This window comes from Schistocerca gregaria, chromosome 1 (assembly GCF_023897955.1).
Source record: "Schistocerca gregaria isolate iqSchGreg1 chromosome 1, iqSchGreg1.2, whole genome shotgun sequence".
In the NCBI taxonomy this organism is placed as follows: Eukaryota; Metazoa; Arthropoda; class Insecta; order Orthoptera; family Acrididae; genus Schistocerca; species Schistocerca gregaria.
The window spans coordinates 743,636,602-743,657,784 of NC_064920.1; the positions used below are offsets into that span (position 1 = coordinate 743,636,602).

The 21,183-nt window shown below is 39.0% G+C and overlaps 2 protein-coding genes across 2 annotated transcripts in view; one reads left to right on the forward strand and one right to left on the reverse strand.

Moving 5' to 3' along the window:
- The window catches only part of LOC126267512 (vesicle-associated membrane protein-associated protein B), a 52,754-nt gene extending 35,928 nt beyond the window's left edge, over positions 1–16,826 (forward strand). Inside the window, exon 7 of the mRNA XM_049972823.1 lies at positions 14,280–16,826. The gene's annotated coding sequence lies outside the window, so the exon portion shown is untranslated. The remainder of the gene's footprint in view (positions 1–14,279) is intronic.
- The window catches only part of LOC126267484 (NEDD8-activating enzyme E1 regulatory subunit), a 48,424-nt gene that overhangs the window by 9,314 nt on the left and 17,927 nt on the right, over positions 1–21,183 (reverse strand). The window contains exon 5 of the mRNA XM_049972772.1: positions 4,807–4,958. Within this exon, the coding sequence (XP_049828729.1) occupies positions 4,807–4,958 (152 nt within the window). The remainder of the gene's footprint in view (positions 1–4,806; positions 4,959–21,183) is intronic.

The window sequence follows — 21,183 nt, forward strand, 5'->3', positions numbered from 1 at the left end:
AATGAAAATCTCTACATAATATTAATAAATCATGTATTCTGTTGAATTACACTATTAAACTACCGATGTCCTATTTAATTTTTCAAATTCAGTTTTGCCCCAGTCAACATCTGTCTACTCCACATGAAGTGACAATTTATGCCGGTAAGCTCCAAGTTATTTCTGGAGTTTTTCATTGCCATAACATATGCGGAAGTGAGAACTAACCCACATATTTAACCAAAAACTACTACTGTTTTCAGTGAGCAGCCTATGTACATGACATATTTATCACACCCCATCCACAGGACATCATTCTCACCCTACATTGACATTATATGGTCAGTAATAACTGTGATAACTCTAGGTGCCACCATACAAATAGTAAGGGTCAAACCAAGAGCATGAGTGTCACTTACAAACACTGCTCTTATGCAGGACATTTATGGGCAGAATTATACCCTAGGCAAGAAAAGTAAACATTACTAAGAGCAAAGGTGCATTTACACCTGTGCAATGTTCCGTGCACACCAGGTACATGTGGCCATTGCTCAAGGAGGCATATGCACTGGTACAAAGACCCAAGTGGTTCTGAAATGTGTGCACAGGCCACTGAGTGCACCTGCAGAAGTCTCCCCATCCCAGAGGGGGACACGTGCAAGAATAGTGCACCTGTCTGTAGTTATCTCTGTTTGGTGCTTTGTCTTACTACATCTCACATTACAAAATTCAGTTTTTTGCAAGCATTCAAAATAGCCTTTGTGTTAAGACTTTAACTGAGTGGCCTAATGAGAAAAATGTGGAATTTGAAGAACATTATCATGTGTTTCATGTTTTCTTTCTACTTAATTCTGGATTATAAAGACAGTAAAACAAAGTTACTGTCTACTGATGTCTATCATAGAACTATTACCTATGTTGTGTAAAATTAGATGTCTTTTTATGGTAATTTTATCTGTGTTGCAAATAACTCAAATATCCCTGGAATTAAAATTATTTGTATGAGTAAATAAAGGCAAATTTTAACTTTAATAGAGTTTATGGAGATTCTCAATTGGTGTTTTAAGCCAGATGGGAGCACCCATTGAAGACTTTCACCCCATAATATGGAACCTCAGTCTGATAGTGTAAATGGAAATTATTTTTCTATTTAGTATTGTGTTTGTGTACATCACAATTCAGCTAGAACAAACAACAAATATCATTAAGTTGTTAATTTACAGGGAACAAAGTGTAACATCATCTGAATGTAACACCTCTAAAGACACTACACACAAGATGTATTAATTTACTTTACAAAGTATTACCCGCCAAGGTAGTTGAGAGAGCTAATGCGCTGCTTCCTGGACTCGGGTAGGTGCGCCGGCCCCAGACTGAATCCGCCTGGCGGATTAACGACGAGGGCCAGTATGCCGGTCAGCCTGGATGTGGCTTTTACGCAGTTTTCCACATCCTACTAGGTGAATACCAGGCTGGTCCCCAAGTTCTGCCTCAGTTCAATGACTCACAGACATTTGAAAACGTTCACACTATTTCATGACTTACACTAGACGCACTTCTGTCCCGGGGGGTTGGGGGTGGCGTCAGGAAGGGCATCCGGCCACCCTCTGCAATTAACACTGCCCAATCCGTAATAAAAAAGCCGACCCCGCGTTAGAGTGGGACAAAGGCCCCGAGAAAGAAGAAAGAAAAGAAAGAAGACTTTACAAAGTATTCTAAATGCTTTGGTTTGCTTAATTAGTACTTTATTTACTCCAAAGACAAATCAGGAAAATGAAATATACTATAGTAATGAACAACTGAGAGATCTGACATAATTGTTAAAACAGCAACCCTATTCACCAGATTTAGTACCCTCTGACTTCCATCTATACCCATACTGTAAGAAATTTATGGCTGAAGCACATGGAGAGGTTGTGGAAATCGAAGTGCGATCCTTTGCAATCTTTCTGGACACTCAATTTTGCAAAGGAATCCTCCATTAACATTTCACCTCACCCCTGTATTTTCTGAATTACTACATTTTCACAACTTTTATAACTTCATGATAGCAACGTACATAAGTACAGTCACATTACAAAAAAAAACCCTTGACTCTTACCTCATCAGCTGCTAATGTAACTCAAATATATCTTCAATTTAATAATCCTGTCAGTGATATGAAAACACACAAACAGAAAACTAATGGAAAGTGTATGTTTGATTGGTGTAAGTCCCTTAAAATATCAAAACGGCTTTATAATTTACACATGTTTAAATTCTTCCCATGATAAAGCTATAGTTCCTACCACATTTCTTTACTCTTACCCTTTTTTCTTCAGTTCCCAGGAAGTACACTCCTAGCTATTAAAACTGCAACTTCAGTAAGAACAGCAAATAATGAAATTTTTCTTAATGTGCATACGCAGTATAGTAACTGGAATACATGATTTGGGGGTATACAGCATGTGAAATTTAGTACTGAGAAATGGCAGCAACAGTGCCTCTAACCCAGCAAGGCACACAGTCCAACTGAGGTTCGGTGACAAATCCAGGTATGACATTCCTTACTTCTTCAACTTTATGTCACAGTTCACTCACTTGTGATGACTGCTGAGTGGTGAATGGTGGCATGTCAGTCTATCGACAATCCTTAACCAGATGAGAAAAACAATCTTTAACCAGATGAGACAAGTCTAATGAATGTACTGTTCAAATTACCAGCTATGCAACCCACCGGTGATCGTGTCATATACTAGGGCTGCTGATAAACTACTGATATATCGATATTTTTTCCAAAAAAATATTGACGTATATCAGTGATACTTCTTCACCGATACATCGATGTCAAAATTGCAATATCAACTGCCGATGTTTTTATTTTATGTATTTTTATTTTTTGCAATAATTGTTAAATATTTGAAGTTTTTCTTTTGAGACTGCAGTAGAATTTTACTTTCACTGTATGAAGGAGTCATTACTTTTTGAGGTTTCATCCTGTCCAGTCTTTTACTTAGACAGTGTGAAGCACATATAGATGGCACAAAGAAGTCGAATTGCACTGAGAGTTGGTGGTGTGAATGGAATAACAAGATATCCAATGTGAAGAAACAGCACACCAGTTGCATTAATAAAAACAATTTTTAATGCAACTAGTGTGCTATTTCTTCACAGTGGGACTCTTCAAAAAACGGTTGCTGAAACTGATGAACAAAAATCTAAATGGCAAGACTGGTCTTTGTGGTGGGCAGAGACATACGATCAGAAATGCTTATGTAATCGGTACTCCGTACTACCAACTGAAACTGCAATGTTTAACTTCACCACGCAATTCTGACGCTATAACTGCTAGGTTGCTGGCTTTTGCAGAAATGAAATAACAGAGAAGTCAACATGAAGTTTTACAGACAAATCCCATATGTGACAAAACCAATGGACCCATCAGACACCTTTTATTCTGACACTTACCTGCAGTTACCATTGTTAGCAAAGTGATAATTGGCAAGTGTGAATGTGCATTGTTTTCTTTTCAATTCTTGCTCTAAGGGGATAAGCAAGCTGCTAGTTTGTTGATGTACAGAATTTCTAATAATAAATCAATGCTTAAATATACAGCTCTAAACCTGACACTATATTTACAACGTGCAGTTTGTTTTTCAGCTGATTTTGTTTTTGAGCGCTACACTGATATTTTTTTCTATCGATATATCAATAAGTTTTTTTTGATATATTTAGGGCTGATAATGATATTTTTTTTAAATATCCATATATCGAACTCCCGATATTTTTAAAAATACCAACAGTCCTATTGTGTACCCAGTGATGGTTCAAACCACCATGCAAGGTGCCGGGCCTGTATTACAATGACAAATGCAACCTGGCAATGTTCATTCTCCTCGGTGGCTCCACACACGGATACATCCATTGTGATGTTGAACACAGAACTGAAACTCATCTGAATAGACAATGTGTAATTCCTGTGTCCAGTGTTGTCATATGACGCTACACTCCCTGCTGCCATAAAAGCCCAAGGCATTCCTGGAACTGTGCACTGGCTGTGTTGGTACTTGTGTTCCTTCAACAAGCCTGTTCCCTGATTCAAGGTACATGGCATAGCTTTATGATTTCGAACAATATGTCGTCTGTTCTCTTGGGCACTAATTGCTTGAGAACTCAAGATCCAACATGACATTGGGATAGGGTTCTCCTGAACCCTTAGATTCCAAATTCGCAATATGGCCAGGGGATCCTGACCAAGACAAGCAGCAATATCATGGAATGTTTAATGTCTTGATAGGTCCAATCCTGCAGCAGTCAAATTCTGACAGCTGCGGATAACAAGTTTTTCCTTTTCATATGAGGCCTAACATGATCTTGTAAAAAATAATCAACACTTAAATATGATTAGTGAGTGAAATCTATCCTTGCAGACAGAATGTAAATTGTATTACTCCAACCTATTGTGTGGGGTTGTGCTGAAATGGTAACCACTAGTACTCAAAATAAGTAGCATTCACATTTGTCACATGCTAATTACATCGTACTGGAACTTCAACAGCCAACAGTCTCAGTTCTGCTACTAGGTGCTTGCAAGTCATTATAAACTAAAGTATGTTTCCATTAATCAAGGCTGAAACCATAACTTTTAGGCGGTTACTTACAGGAACGTGAAGGAAGTATCAAGCAGCTACTACTTTATAAATTACAGGCATTTAAATTGTTTACAGTCAATGGAACATAATCTTCCTTTACTCACAGACAAAAATACTAAGAAACTGTGCAAATTATCAGTATATTATAATGAAAATAAAACTGTCTCCTTCAAACAGTTTTATTTATTGGTCTTACCTTTGATGTTAAGTTAATGCAAGCATCATCATCAAGTATTTCTCTTACACTAGATGGTACAGCTGTTGATGTGACTGCATAATTTACAGCCTTAACTGCTTCTTCAAAATTTTCTTCCAGTTCAACATTGCCATGTTCATCACGAAACATACCTACACAGCAAAAAACCTTATTTTATGTAAATCGGAGACTAAAGATATCTAAAATCTTTTAAGAATGTCAGAATGGTTGTTACCACAAAATATGACAATAATGTTAGATGCAGCAAAATACAGAATACTTTCATAGTTCTTATGATAAAACAAATGATCAATCACAGCTCTTTCCAACACCCATCGTTATCTGAGCTTGAAGTGACTGTATGAAAAAAAATCACGATTGGCAGGTAGTATGAACCTTGTCCATTCTCTGAAAGTCCAGCATTATACTTACAAAGTTTAACACCAAATGAACTTAAGTTTTATCAAAACCAAACTACTGATCATCATCAAGTATGTCTCTTACACTAGATGGTACAGCTGTTGTGACTGCGTAATTTACAGCCTTAACTTTGCCCCAAGTCCAAATGCTGCTCTCAAAGAATTCTGTATACCTCAATACAGCAATCTTGAGGACACACTATATGGCCGTGGAGGTCTGCAAATATTTTCTTCAGTACTTATTATGGTAAAGCCTTGATCAGACAATGTTGCGCAAATAAATGAGTGTGCAATCAAGTACATCATATCATTTAATCTAGGAATAAGACAATTATATTTATAATGTTTCTCCACATTTTTTCTTCATGTACGGATTGAAAGCCTCAATTCACCTTCTAAATGAGGGAACCATTTTACCCACTGTATTCTGTCAGTTTTACTCTTTTAATGCACCAGTCATATAAATAGAAGAGATAGAGAAGATCCAACGGAGAGCAGCGTTGCTTCGTTACAGGATCATTTAGTAATTGCGAAAGTGTTACGGAGATGATAGATAACCTCCAGTGGAAGACTATGCAGGAGAGACGCTCAGTAGCTTGGTACGGGCTTATGTTGAAGTTTCGAGAACATACCTTCACCGAGGAGTCAAGCACTATATTGCTCCCTCCTACGTATATCTCACAAAGAGACCATGAGGATAAAATCAGAGAGATTAGAGCCCACACAAAGGCATACCGACAATCCTTCTTTCCACGAACAATGTGAGACTGGAATAGAAGGGAGAACCGATAGAAGTACTCAAGGTACCCTTTGCCACACACTGTCAGGTGGCTTGCGGAGTATGGATGTAGCCACATACCGTCAGGTGGCTTGTGGAGTATGGATGTAGATGTAGAATTACATTACTGGCCAGTTTCGGCCTTAGGATATTATCAAACATCTGCAAGTAACACCAAAAGGACAGTAAATTAGTAAGACATTTAGCGATAACACTACACTTGACAGTTGTTCAAATTACTTACATGATATTGTTGACATGTGTGTCGTATTTAAAAATGTTTGTTTCATTTTATTTGGGGACAGGCATGTTCTGACACACACCAAGAACAACTTCACAAATTGTCTTGTAGGCAAAAACCTTACTTGCACAGTCATTCAGCAGCTTACTGTGTACTTTTCCAAACTCATTCACATACATCATAACTGTTACAAATCACGGGAAACATGCGTCAACCAACGGGCATTCTAAGCGTGGTCATTTTGCAGAGACAAAGTTATCACCAGAGCAAGCTGCAGTCATGCATCTCATAAAGCAGCCAATACAAATGTTACATGAGCAAACAGACTTGGGTAATACGAGCTTTAAAAACAAGAGGGACTGATCTTATCACCATGAAATTTGGATGGTAGTTGCAGAGCAGTATTGTGTCTGCATAACAGTGGATCTGTAATTTTCCTAATGAAGATAATTGTTGATTGTAGTACATTATTTTCAGAATACGAACACATGAGACCACTTTAGTAAAAAATATTGCCAGAAATATGTATTTTCAAACAACAGTAACGAAGGTAAATCGTTTTAGTATTTGACAACAGTATTTTTAACAGTACTGATGGACTGTGATCAGATATAAGGATTGTTTTACTACAGTAGCAAGGGACAGTAAAGTTGTACCATGGTTTGTGTAATAACAAAATGCACAGAGACTTTTTCAGGAACGGCATATAAAACAGATCTTTTTTTAAAAAAAAGGTAATACGACCACCTAGCATCATTGCAGCAATAACGGAAGTTTAATTACGCCTAAAAATGTTGTCAAAGTCCATCATGTAAGAAGTTTAATAAGAATTAATGACAGGTATGCACGACTGATCACATGACTGTAGCTCCTCCAGGCAATACCTTTGTCTCTGCAAAATGACAATTGTTAGCATGCTCTTTGGTTGAGGGATGTTTCCCAAGATATGTAACAGTTATATGTATGTCTGAGAGTGGAAAAGTACATAGCATGCTGCTAAATGAATGTGCAAGGTCTGACAGCCTATCTGTCAGTAAGGTTTTTGCCTATGTGACATTTTGTGAAAGTTGTTTTTGTAAGCTGATTAATACGTGCAAGACTATATTTGTAACGTTCGACATTTTTGTGTGTGAGAACGTGTCTGTTCTCACATAACACGAAGCAAATAATTTTAAATATGAAATCAAATTCAGGTTGGAATATCAACAATGCAGGGAAAAGATATATTGCTACTCACCATAAAGATGACACATTGAGTTGCAGATAGGCACAACGAAGACACACACACACCGCATCTGACCAAAGCCTTTTTCAGTAAAGGAAATGCACACATTCATTTGCACATGCAAGCACACCTCACACACATGTACACCGCTGTCTCCAGCAGCTCAGACCAGAATGCATCTGTCTCATAGCATGGAAGCAGCAATCTATAAGGGGTGGGGAGAGAACAGCATGGTATGGGTGGGGGAGGGGAAGAGTGCTGTCTGGCAGAGAGTACATGGGCTAGACTGCCAACAGGCACAGTGTTGGGTGGCTGTGGAGCAGGGAGGTGGGGAGAGGGACGGGGGAACAGGGAGTGAAAAATGAGAGAAGCGGAGAAGGGAAAAGACATGCAGGTGTGTAGGTAGAGGAAGCTACACACAAGGAGGGCGGGAGATGAGAATAGCAAGAAGCTGACAACAGGAGGTGGAGGGTGTGGGGAAAATAGGTTACCACAGAATGGATCCAGGATAGTTTCTGCAGCAGAAAATGTATTGTAAGGATAACTCCTATCCGCGCAGTTCAGAAAAGCTGGTGGCGAAGCAGCCACTGAAGTTGAGCATGTTGTTTTCAGTTGCATATTATGCCAGACAATAGTCTACTTTGCTCTTGGCCACAGTTTGGCAGTGGCCATTCATACTGGTGAACAGCTGGTAGATGGTCATACTAATATAAATAGCTGTGCAATGACTGCAGCTGAGCTGGTATATGACGTGAGTGCTTTCAGAGGTGGTCAGGCCAATAATGGGGCAGGATAAGCCTGTGACAGGACTGGAATAGGAAGTGCTGGACTGGTCATGTCTTGCACTTGAATCTTTCATAGGGATATGATCCCTGTGGCAATGGGTTGGGATTGGGAATGGCATAGGGATGAACTAGGATGATTTGGAGGATGAGTGAGCAACTGACCATAGCTACAGGAGAGGTGCGAAGTATCTTGGGTAAGATGTTCCTCATTTCGGGGCACAATGATAGGTAATCAAAGCCCTGATGAAGAATGTGGTTCAGCTGTTCCAGTCCAGGCTGGCATTGGATGACAAAGGCTCTGTAGCTGGCTCTTGGGGGTAGTTCAAGGATTGGGCAAGTGTGGGGAAATGGCACAGGAGATCTGTTTGAGGACTAAATCTGAGGGAATGGGTTGAAATCAGACCCAGGCATTGGGGCAGGGGTGTACGGGGTGCAGCCAAGACTGGAGAGCATCATCTCTCTAGGAAAACTGGCCTCGGTATTCCAAGCTGGAATTACTGCAATCAGGGCATGTGTGGAGGAGAATACACGTATGTGCTACAAGGACCGTAGCATCTACATCTATTCAGGCAGCCCTGAAATCACTGTCAGCACCTGCAATGAGATCTAAGATTGTTGCACAATGCCACAGGGCTCTGGTGGAGCTAGGGAGAAGCAATATGATACTGTGGGTCCCTGGCGACTCAGGGATCTGTGGCAATGAACAAACCGACAGACTGGCCAGGATGGGGGCAACGACTCCATTTATTGGACTGAAACCTGTCCTGACAATCACCAAGGCCGTGATAAACTAGAACTGCGGAACTGGCATAGGAAACAGCACGAAGAATATCGGATCAATGTCCATAAACAAAGACATGGAAAGGCAATTACACCCAAGCCATGCTTTAAAAGAAGCTCTGTAATCCTGGAATTGAACAGGAAAGAGATCAAACTCATGACTGGTCATGGGAATTTCAAAAAACACCTACACACAATGGGTATAGTGGAAGAATACCCTAAATGTAGGATCTGTGGTGAGGGTGAAGAAAATCTTCGAATGCATGGCATTGGAGAGCAAAAGATACAGAATCTTCGGGACAACTAGACCTGAAGAAATTGTGTCTAACAAAAAACTGGTAAAGGGACTCCTTGAACTAATCAAGGGCATTAGTCGAATTTACTGGATAAGCAGGGAGTAATACCACACAATAAACCCGGTTTCGGTGAAGGCAGTGGCGGGTCAGACCTAAGCTGTTTAAGCTTCCCTGTCAAAATCAAATCTGGGGGACAGTACCTGTCTGTGAAGGTCTTGGTGAGAACTTCAGTATACTGGACATGGGAGTTCTTGCCGTCCTCGGGTGGCCAGGCTGTATGACAGGGATGTATTGGTGTAGAAGAGACGGCAGCTGTCAATATGCAAGTACTGTTTGTGGTTGGTGGGTTTACTGTAGACAGAGGTGTGGATGGATCGATCAGAGAGGAGGGTCAACATCCAGGAAGGTGGTATGCTGGGGTGAAGAGGACCAGGTGAAGTGGATGGGAGAGGAAGTGTTGAAGTTGTGAAGGAATGAGGACACACAGTGTCTTGGCCCTGAGTCCAGATCATGAAGATATCAATGAATCTGAACGGTACTAGGGTTTTGGTATTTTGAGAGGTTAGGAAGGTCTCGTCTCCCATAAACAGGTCGGCATAAGAGGGGGCCATACAGGTCACCATGGGTGTGGTGCAGATTTGTTTGTATACTTTCCCTTCAAAGTAGTTGAGTTGTGAGTTAGGGTAAGACACATCAGGAATGAGGTTGTGGGTTTGGAGTCTGAGGAAAGGTAGTAAGGCCAAGCTGGAGTTAAGGAATTCCTAGAAGTTGACCAAGGGATGGTTAGGTGGGGGATGGGGAGGATCACAGTTGGTTGGTGGTATGAACTGGGAGGGGCAATGTTCACTGTTCAGGTTAAGCTGACTTTCATTGGTAGGATTGGTGGCAAAGAAGTTTTTCTATTGTAGAGATTGAGAAAAGCAGAGTATGTCTTTGTTAAATCCAACGTTGTTAAATTTGGGTGTAGGGCTATAGGTGAGGCCTTTGAATAGGACAAACTTCTCTGGGGCTGAGGGTTTTAGTGGAAACGTTAACAACAGTCTCACGGGAATTTGGTGGAGTGTTGGTAGGGAGTTCTGCGGGATGTGGCAAGTTTTAAAGGTAAGCTAGGAAGTTTCCAGATGCTATTAGGAGGAACACTGTAGATAAGATAAGGTTTGGATAGTTGTGCCCCAATGTAGCAGTAGACTGGTTGGAAACTTATTGAGATGGTGTCCAGAATGCTCCTCCAGCTGTAGAGCAAAGGACTCAATGGGAGCAAAGGACTCAATTTTAGAGATATGATATGTGTGGCACGGACTGCACAGTAACAGTATCTTGCGGAGGGAGCAAAGGTGGTTCTGGGATGCCTGTGCTATGGAGATGGGTGTTTTTGCTATACCAGGTTTGTGAGGACAAGGGACTGGCGGAATCTGAGAATATGAATGTCACTGTTGAAAGGAGAGGTGAGATCAAGAGCAAGGAATCTTGGTGGTTAAGCTGTTGGCAAGGATTCCATGATTTAGGCAGCATTTAAGAATCAGGATGTGGGACTAAGTTTTAGCCAGGGAAATGGATACCTTTCTGAACTGGCGCAGAAAGGTGGAACATGGGTCCATTGCGACAGAAATGGTATAGGACAAGTGGGAATGACGCTGAAATGGGTAAATTAAGGTGTAAGTGGTTGTGAGGGTAGCCGGATAACAGGAAAAAAAATTTCATATACACACACAAAAATCTCCACAAATACATAAAAATATGCACAAATGACTGAAACTACATATGAACATCTTAAAAACATACAGAGATGAGGGAGAAAAGGATTGGATGAGGGATGGGAGTGTGCATGTATTGGGATAATGGTGGAGAGGAGGAAGGGGGATTGGTTAGATCGAGGATCACAAGTTTGTGTGGCAAGGATGGGTGTGGAAAATAAAATGGTAAAATATGCGAAGATCAGGAGGAAGTGGAATCAATAGCAATAAATACATTTATCAGTAGGAAGGATTTGGTGCATCAAATGCTGCATCAACAAGCTGCGCAGTCACGTAGCCATGTGTTGTGCACAGATGAGATTGTTCATTCAGTGTTGGTCAGAAGTGTGAGTGGTTTGGAGGGTGGAGAATTAACACAGGAAAGAAGAGACAGAATAGACACCAAGGAGAGTAATCCCACAGAGAATTGTAACAAGCAACTCAATCTGTCATCTTTACAGTGAGTAGCAATCTATCTCCTCATTTTTATTTTTTTTTTAATGTGACACATACACATCACCAAAATCATGTAAATAATTTCAACAACGATCAAAATGTGCAATGTAATGTTGTCACTTACATATATCTTACCTACCTCTGTAACATGCCAACTGAAGACAATGGAGAAGCCAGATCACTATACATGTGGTAGGTGGAGCGGAGGACTGCCTCTCATCATCTGCAGCAAGCTATCAAAGGGCCAGGTGTCACTGTTGCAGTGGCTCTCTGGACAATGGGACGTCTGGCCAAGGTGGCAAAGGCACCCTGAATCCAACCCAGAGTCCACCCAAAAAAATGCACACCCACATTAAACAGTGTTGCTTCATCTTCAGGTTCACTTGGGTCATGTAAAGAGAAGGAGCGTTCTATGAGGACACCTATGCGATAATTCTGCCAATCTATGACGATGATGGGCATTGACCTATAAGAACCTAAAAAGAGCTGCAGAGTCTGATTTATGTGACCCCATGGCTTTTGGCATTTGACTTTAAAAAGTGCGAAAAAAAATTTCTGCTATGCCATTACCAGTGGGATGAAAGGGTAATATCGTTAAATGCTTAAGGCCATTGTGAGTATAGAATTGTACTGAGGTCCAGAACCATGGTGTGGGGTGTTCCCTTGACAGCAAGAATGTTTTCAAAGACCCACACTAACAATGATGTCATCTGCTGCAACCTGACAACATAATAAAAACGAGTCCACCACAATAAACAGATGTGCAGGCTGCACAGTGACTGACTGCTCATGTGACATCATCATCCAAGGGCGACCAGTAGACATTCAGTTGGTCCCACAGTGGGAATGGTGGAGTAGCTGCAAAACCCATTTCTGCTGGGATGGTGGCACCACCACCCCCAGCTCTTATCTGTTTGTGTTAGTAGCAGGGCATTTGAAATTGATGTTATGGGATGAAGATGCAGTGTAGGCTTGGTGGTACTGTTGCCACCGACAACTTGATCGACCATCCTGTGTGGATATGCTGAAGAAGTGTATCACACCTAGATGCTGCTGGAACATCTCTAGAACTGACCGGAAATGTTCCGAGAACTGCTCTATTCGGGTGTTCATCTGAAAACAGACTGTTTCCTGCCTGTCTAAAAATGGGTCTGAGCCCATGAGAAGTCAAAACAAGGTGTCCACATTTGAATGTTGAGTGGATGGAGGGTAGTGTATTGAGTACTGATAGTTTGATAAATATTAGACCGATCGATTCAGAAAATGGGCAGTGCAGTCTGGAAGCTGAGCCTTGGCCCCAAACAGTAATAATAATGGTTACGATTCTTAATTAAATGGAACTTCTAGCCATTAAGACGTGAAATTTATGCACACTGAAAATAATAGCCAACACCTCCTTTCCAATTTAAGATTAATGGTTCTGGGCCTGATTTAATGTTTTGGACTTCAATGCAATAGTGTTGTTGTTGGCAAGATTATGAGGACGGTCCCAATGCCAATGCAATGATGCATCCACAGACAGAATAATAAATAAGGCTTGTATGTAATTACACAGGGTGCAGGATGAAGGTTTGATTCCAAGGTTTCAAATGCCTTCTGAAAATTGTCAAACCAATTAAATGGAATTCCCATATTGGTATAACCAATTCAATGAGCAGGCGATAGAAGTCGCGCATGGGGTGGACTGGGCACAATAGTTATCCTTGCTAAAAACAGGGAGATCTTTTACTGACTGGTATTTTGTGGTTTAGGTATTGTTTATATGGACTGCAGGTTCTCTTTACTGAAACTGTAGCTCAGGTACTTAACAGAAATGTTCTTTGTTAGTATGTCCAGTTATCAAAAGTCCACCTAGGCTACATAGTAGGGGACATCTTTAATAACCTGTTCTAAAAAAAATCTTTGAAATACAGCCGGTGTATTAGCGAGTTTATGGTAATTGATCATACTAACCAGGGTTTGCATTTACAGTTACTGTTCAGAGATCTTTCACTCAACGTGAATAAATGTATATTTTTGAAATTTATGGATGTTGTGCACACCCTACTTCATAGTAAATTGAGATTTGTGATTTAACAAAAAACAATCAGTTCAGATTGCACGCACTGGTCAATGGACTGAGTGCTCTCTTTATAACACACTAGTATCCCTGTGCTAGGCAGAAGCTGGTGAAAGTGCCTGTTGCACTTACAACACTTCTGAGCATCGACTCCAATATGGGCATACATAAAACTTATTTTTATTTATTTTGTAACTAGGCTGCTTCTCTAATGTTATTTAAGGTGATTCCTGGCCTACTTTATTAATTACAAAGACATTACTGGTCTGAAGGTGGTTTAAGTATGACAGGAACGGGTTACCATACCATTAAAATAAACACCATTTGCAATCTGGACTGGTTGGCTTTTAAATACAAGTTTACTGACATTTAAGAGTTCTAAAATTATTAGTTTGTGATTTAGTTACTGCAGCATATATGATAACTGACATTCTGTGTTACATTTAGTCTTCCCTTTCGACAGGCATCTGTATTATCTGCATTTAGCATAAATAAATGCTATTTTCGAGTTTTTTTAGTGACAATAACCTCATAAAAAGTTTCAGGAAATTAGTAACTTTTATGCCAGTTTTGTCTGTTCCCTTAAAAGAAATCTCATTTTGCCTGCTAGTTCTTAAAGGGAAACAATAACAATACTAGCTTAACAGATAAAGAGAATAAGAGAGAATCAGCAGACTTATTTTAATCTCATTTGTTTACAGTTCTGCAAAATGCTGCACCATCCACAGAGCAGTACCATCACAAAAGTTGATTTTTAATGTGGGATGAGTCAGACAATGTTCCTAAGGTCCACATGTAACTATGTAGGCTTCCGCGGCTGGTGTCATGATGACTAAAATTCTTCTGAGTGTTGTACCATGTTACTGTACAAAATACTTTAATCATTAACTTGAAACCAATATTTCAATCATATTGTAACAGCCTTCTTCAGCACAGTCTTCGTTTGTTTTAAGTTTTTACCCAAAGTATTTTATACTATGTTATAGTAAAAAAATTGATAAATTGTAGATGTGACATTTTGTAACACACGAAGCTGCTGTATAATTTAATTTTAACTGCATTAACAGTTTCAGTCAGGGACCATTTTCCAGTATCTGTAAAACATTATGGTTACACAACAATTTTCATGCAAAAAGGATGTATCAAAACTATAGTAAAATACAAGCAATAACCTACAAAGTCTTGTTAATAGTGAATGTTACATCATAAAACAAATGTCAAAATATAATAATTATAAATTATATTTTCTGTCTTGCAAAATTAGATGCAAAGAGTGTCAATTACACACTTATCCAAAGAATATACAAAATATAATGGCTAAGATTTGTCATTATGACTAGTATTATCTCTGCAAAAAAATAGCACAAAAAATTGCACTATGTATTATAGTCCGAATGATTTGATTGTCTGAAGTGAAGTGGCAATGAGAGTAAATAATACTGACTATGAACTAATAAACTACTACTGGCAGTACTTGTATTACAGCAGCTGATGTCACTAATAGTGCTTATAACAACAATAAGAATACCAACAATAATGATAGTGGCAGGTATAAAAATAATTTATAGGTGTACAAAGATACATGTTTTCTGATACAGTGAGTTCTGGATAAATGAAATTTAATGAGACTGCACCAGCTAGGAAAATTGGGAAATGAGGAAGATCAGGCTAGAAAGAAGGATGTACAAAGTGACAACTGTGTTACAGGGACAATGGTAATCCTTAATATTGCTTGAGTAGATATGTCATTAACTATCTTCTGAAACATTTTTTTTTTTTTGGGGGGGGGGGGGGGGTGAAATCCTCTCTCACATGAGATCTATCTCCCTCTCTGCTTTGTGTAGAGCGGCAGCTCGTCTGCTAAATACTTTCCATCCCTTAAATGTGTCACAAGTATTGATCTGTTACTTTGGTTGGTGTAACAATGTTCTTTATATCATGTTGTTGTTGCTTTTTTTAACCAGTCTGCCCATGTAAAACTTATTGCAATAATTGCATTGTATTTCATTTAAGCTCAACTGGTGGTAGTGGAGTATTGGGTAGGCTTTATATCCTACATGGATGGCATTGTGCTGCGAGCCCAAAAACCAATTTTTGTTACAGCTTTTTTTTTTAATATGCAGATAATTTTGTCAGATATTTACCCAAAATATGATAAGATTGCATATCTTGGTTTATGTTTTTCCTCCTCATTTATTAAGGTTGTTTTTCCTACTTACCTTATCTCCACAGATTTTATTAACTAATGAAAGATTGTATCTTTTTACATGAGTGTGTGTGTCAATGTATTTATCTGTATTTCAATGTTCTGATCATATAGTGGTAAGATTATTCTGTCTCCCATGGCATGAAAAAATACTTTCTTATGTGTCATGGGATAATATGAGGTACTGTGTATTAACCCACCAGATATGGTTGGTTTTCAGAAACTGTTAAATGTACAAGTTTCATTTTCACTGTGGATAGTGACATCTAAAAAGTTTATGCTCTTCTTTTTTCATATTTAATAGCAAATTGTATATTTCTGTGAAGTTCAATAAATTTCTAATGAGGAGTGGATGCCATTTCATTTGTTTCACTGAACAAAATAATAGTGTCGTCTACATAACATCTACAATACATTATGCTGCCAGTTAGCACTGGTTGCTGCTTGAAAAGTTTATTTTCTATATGTTCAAGAAAAATGTTAGGTAATATTCCAACCACATTACAGCCCTTGGCTAAGCCTATATTTCACTTGAAGGTTTTACCATTAAAACTGAAGTAGTTGTAAAATTAGAACTGTTGTAAAAGTTCAGTAAGTTCAACAATTCCTGCCTGGCTAAAAATTCAACCATTTCTGACTGGTTACGTTTTGTTCTTTAGAATATTAAATATTTTGTCTTGAGGGACATTTGTATATAAAAGAAATTACTCTCTTATGGAATCTTAGTGTTTTAATCCTGTTAATCAACTTATTGGTATTTTTAAAAATATGGATTATTAAAAGTGGGTTGGTGATAAATTATTGTTTTATATGACAGTTTTTATGTGCCTTTTAAGCAAGTTATTAAATTTTTTTTGGCACCTTTATTGTATTATTACCTTAGAATATATTTAATGTTTTTTTCTGTGTAATCAAACAGATACACGATATTTGAACTTCCTTTGTCAGCTTAATTACTGTAGTACTGTGAGCCAATTTTTTGTTTTTTTTTTTTTTTTTCTGGCAAACACCTTTCAATTATATTCTTTCTGACTATTGGTAATTAATTTGTTTATTTATAGCCATAGCAAATGGATACAATCCTGAAATAGTTAATAAAATCTACAGAGAAAAGAATAATAAGATTTATAAGGTAAGTGAGAAAAATCACCTTAATAAATGATAAGGAAAAACAGGAACCAAAATAGTCTGTCTTACCATATAGGACACAGGCACATAACTGACAACTTTAGCTATGTATCTCATAAAGCAGGAATAAAAACTGGTTTTTGGAATGATAATACAATTCAACCCAATACAGGACATAAATCTTTCCTGATAATCCAAAACCACAAATCAAATCAGACGTAAATAAAATACAGTGTCATGTTTGTAGTAAACTATACACTGCATAAATTGGTAAAAAGGTATTTATGTGATATAAAGAACATTGTTAACACCGATAAAAGCAACTCATCAACATTTGCTACCGCATTGAAGGGATGAAAAAGTATAATAGACACAACTGGAAACAGTGTTAATATTCAACACAAAGCAGAGAAAGGTATATGGACCCTATGGAAAAGGGAGATTTTTCTTTTTCTTTTTTTTTTTTTTTTTTCATTATACTACAGACTCAAACTTCATTTTAAATGAACAACTTGAACTAAAAAACATAAAATATTTTGAGAATTTTCATGATTGTTATTACGAAGATTATAGTAGTCATGACGGCAACTTTTAGCTGTCTGGTTTTCTATATTCTTTGGATAACTGTGTAATTAACACTCCATGCGTCAACTTTTTTTAACTGAAGACATTGAAATATCTCAAAACTGTACATCGGATCCAAAAAGGTCATAATTCCAATTTGTTTGTCTCAGAGAGGCACATCCAATGATACCACACTTGATCTGCTACCCCACCTCAAGCGCAGGTGGTGGGCGGGCAGGTGGGAAGGGCAATTTTGAAACCTTCAATTGGAACCCCTAGTTTTTATTGTACTTTATGATTCTATGGCAAGATTTACATATGTTTTTTCTGAAGCACTTTCTGTGCTTCAGCACAAATGGTGCTGTAACTGGAGGAGTAGGAATGGATACACAATCATTATTTAAAACATGCTACTCAATGGGCCTTGAATATCCAATGGCATGTGGGACTCCATCTGCAGGCTATGAGGGGAAGATAGGCCACTATTTCATAATTGGAAACCCTATTCCTCTGATATATCAAACAGGGGACTACTCGATGTGCCACTGTGGCTGTGTAGCAAAGTACAACAAATCATAACTGGCAGTACACTTTGATTGAAGTTCACGTATTGTGCAGACGTAGAACAGATAGTGGCTCTAAACATTACAATATTTGTGCAGCGTTTATTGCCTGCACACTTATCTATCATTTGGAAATCAGGGATGCAAATGGATGATGAATGTAGCAACCATAGAAGAAAAAATTGAAATGATCCTGATTTACAGAGGATGTATGAGAAATGTTGAGGCTGTTGTTGCCTTGTATGCTGAGCATTTATGTCTGACTGGCAAAAGTAAACAGAACAAATGTATTACAGGAGAAGCTAATGAAATAGTGGCAGTGCACCATTACCCACAGAGAAGCACCCAGCAAGTACACCACCATTCAGGTGTGTCCATAGGTAGTATTGTCACAACACTGCACCATCATAAGTATCACCCATACCACGTGTTACTGTATCAAGAACTTCATGCCATCGATTTCAATAAGTTTTACGAATGGGCACAGCAACAAATACAAGCGACCCCCACATTCTTTGTTGAGGTACTATTTTCTGATGAGACTACAATCACAAACCATGGTAGGGTTAACCAGCATAACATGCACTACTGGGAGTGTAGACAATCCCCACACTGGTTACAGAAAGTTGACCATCAACATCCTTAGTCGGTTAACATATGGTGCAGCATCATGGGGAACAAACTTATTGGTCAGTATTTTATCAACAATATGTTGAATGGATGCAAATACTGAATGTTTTTGGAACAGGAACTACTGGTACTACTGCAGGGTGTGCAGTTTCACCACGATGGTTGCCCAGCACATTACTCAATTGAAGCATAGAAGGTATTAGACTGTGTTTATACTGGCCTGTGGATCAGCAGAGGTGGCCCTATTAATTGATCTGCTAGGTTGCTGGATTTTGTTCTGTGGGTATACTAAAAAGATAAGGTGTAATGGCAAGTGCCTAAAGGCCAGAAAGACATGCTCGACCACATAAGAGCTGTCTCTGCTGATATTCCCACAGACATGCTTTTGTCCTGTGTGCAGTCTTTTCAAAAGTGGATCACTAGTGTATTGAAATTGGCAGTACAACATTTGAACACTGACTGTAACTGGAAAAGTAGAGTAGTGTTCACCTCTACCCATGGCCACAGAAGTGTATCGAGTAGTTCTGTGTTCAATATGTCAGAGGAATACAATATTGTGAATGGAGTTTTCAATTAGAAGTTTCGAAATACTGGCTAGTTCTACGCTCACAGCATGGAGGTGGGGTCCCACATGCCGTTGGATGTTCAGCGAACACAGAGTGGCATGCTGTAAATTACAACTGTGTACACAGTTCTGTCCCTCATATTGATGGATGTCTCCCACTCTCTCCCTCTTAGACAACCAAATGGAATTATAACTGGTTTTTGATCCAATGTGTAGTTTTCAAGACATTTCAATGTCTTCAGTTAAAATAAGCACACACAAATCCCCCACCCCCCCCCACCCCCCACACACACAGTATACAATATTTTCAAACATCCTTTCTGCATGAAAATTGTCCTGAACCCATAATGTTGTGTAACAAATCTCTGACTAAAACTGATCATACACCAGCTTCACGTGTTATATGTCATTTCTACAATACATTCAAATTATTAGAAGTTGCTGTGAATCAGTGTGTTGGGAGAGTTACTAAGAGTAGTGTACCAGAGGTACCTAAAGATACTATCCTCTCCTGCGGATCCTACCTCCATTACACAAAGTGGAGGATCTATCACTACTCATCTACCTGGTGTGGCATGTCAGTAGTAGAGTTAGGTGTACTGTGCGGTGAGGACAGGGAACACAGAAGACTCAGGGTATTATACTAATCCCACTACCAACAAGTTCGAGGCATATGTTGTCTTTCATTGGAATCAAAACTGAGCCAGTGAGTCTCCCATCAGCTGTCAGGAAACCTGCTGTGACCAGTATCAAAACATGAGAAATGCAAAACAGGAGGACTCTAATTTATTATTGGCATTAAACACACAGCTGACAATGATGCCTCTTAAGTGAAATGGCAGCAAGGGACAAAAAGGAACACCAACTACACTCAGTGTGTATTCTTGGGGTCTCTTTCGACATGCCAAAGAAGCTATTTTGGCAGCCACTGGGGGAACAAGTCATCCAACTGCACATTGTGGCACACACTGGAACAAATGATGTCTGTCTTCTGGGCTTTGTGATCATATTTGGATTACTCAAGCCACTGGGAGAGACAGTTGAGAAGATAGCCTTGTATGAAGGTTCTGTGAGAAGGTAGGCTGTTACTTTTGGGCTTGTGCCATAAGGCTGAGAACTGTAGGGTTCCCCTAAATAGAAAGGTGTGCACAACACACCAGAGACTGTTACCAGATAGCTAACTGTGTGGGATGAACACAAGAGTTTTTTTAGATTAGGCAACTCTCCATCCAGTCCAGACAGTGATAGATAGGGCACCATCAAGTCCAGATAGGGTACCCAGAAGTATACATCCGAGATCCAAAGAAATGCATCCTATGGGCGAGAACATTGAAATCTTAAGTGATTAACTGCCAAAGTATTGGCAACAAAATGGCAGTGTTAGAAGTATTCCTAAAAGCTGTGCTCACTTTATACTACGTACACAAAATGGGCTAAAAGCCAAATTGATGGCAGGGAAATATTTGAGGAAAATGTAAGTGTACATTAAAAGTATAAGTTAACAAATGGAGATGGTGCATTTGTGGGAGTTGATAAGAAACGTAAATCCACCAACACAGAAATTAAAACCACATGCAAGATTGTGTGTGCAAGGCTCAGTATCACTGGTGGGTATAAACTCAATCTGACCTTTCTATTGACCACCAGGCTCACCTCCCATTGTAACTAGAAAATTTACATCCTGTGAAACCTTACCACATGCGTTCTCTGAAATATTGGGTCTAATAACAAGAAACAAACCTGGGCCTTTTGAGGTTGTCCACAAAGAAAATGGTATCAGTAACCATGAGGCAGTTGTAGATTAAGAAAAGGCAAACCTATGTTTCTAGCATTTGTAGACTTAGAGAAAGCTTTTGACAATGCTGACTGGAATACTCTCTTTCAAATTCTGAAGGTGGCAGGGGTAAAATACAAGGAGCGAAAGGCTAATTACAATTTGTACAGAAACC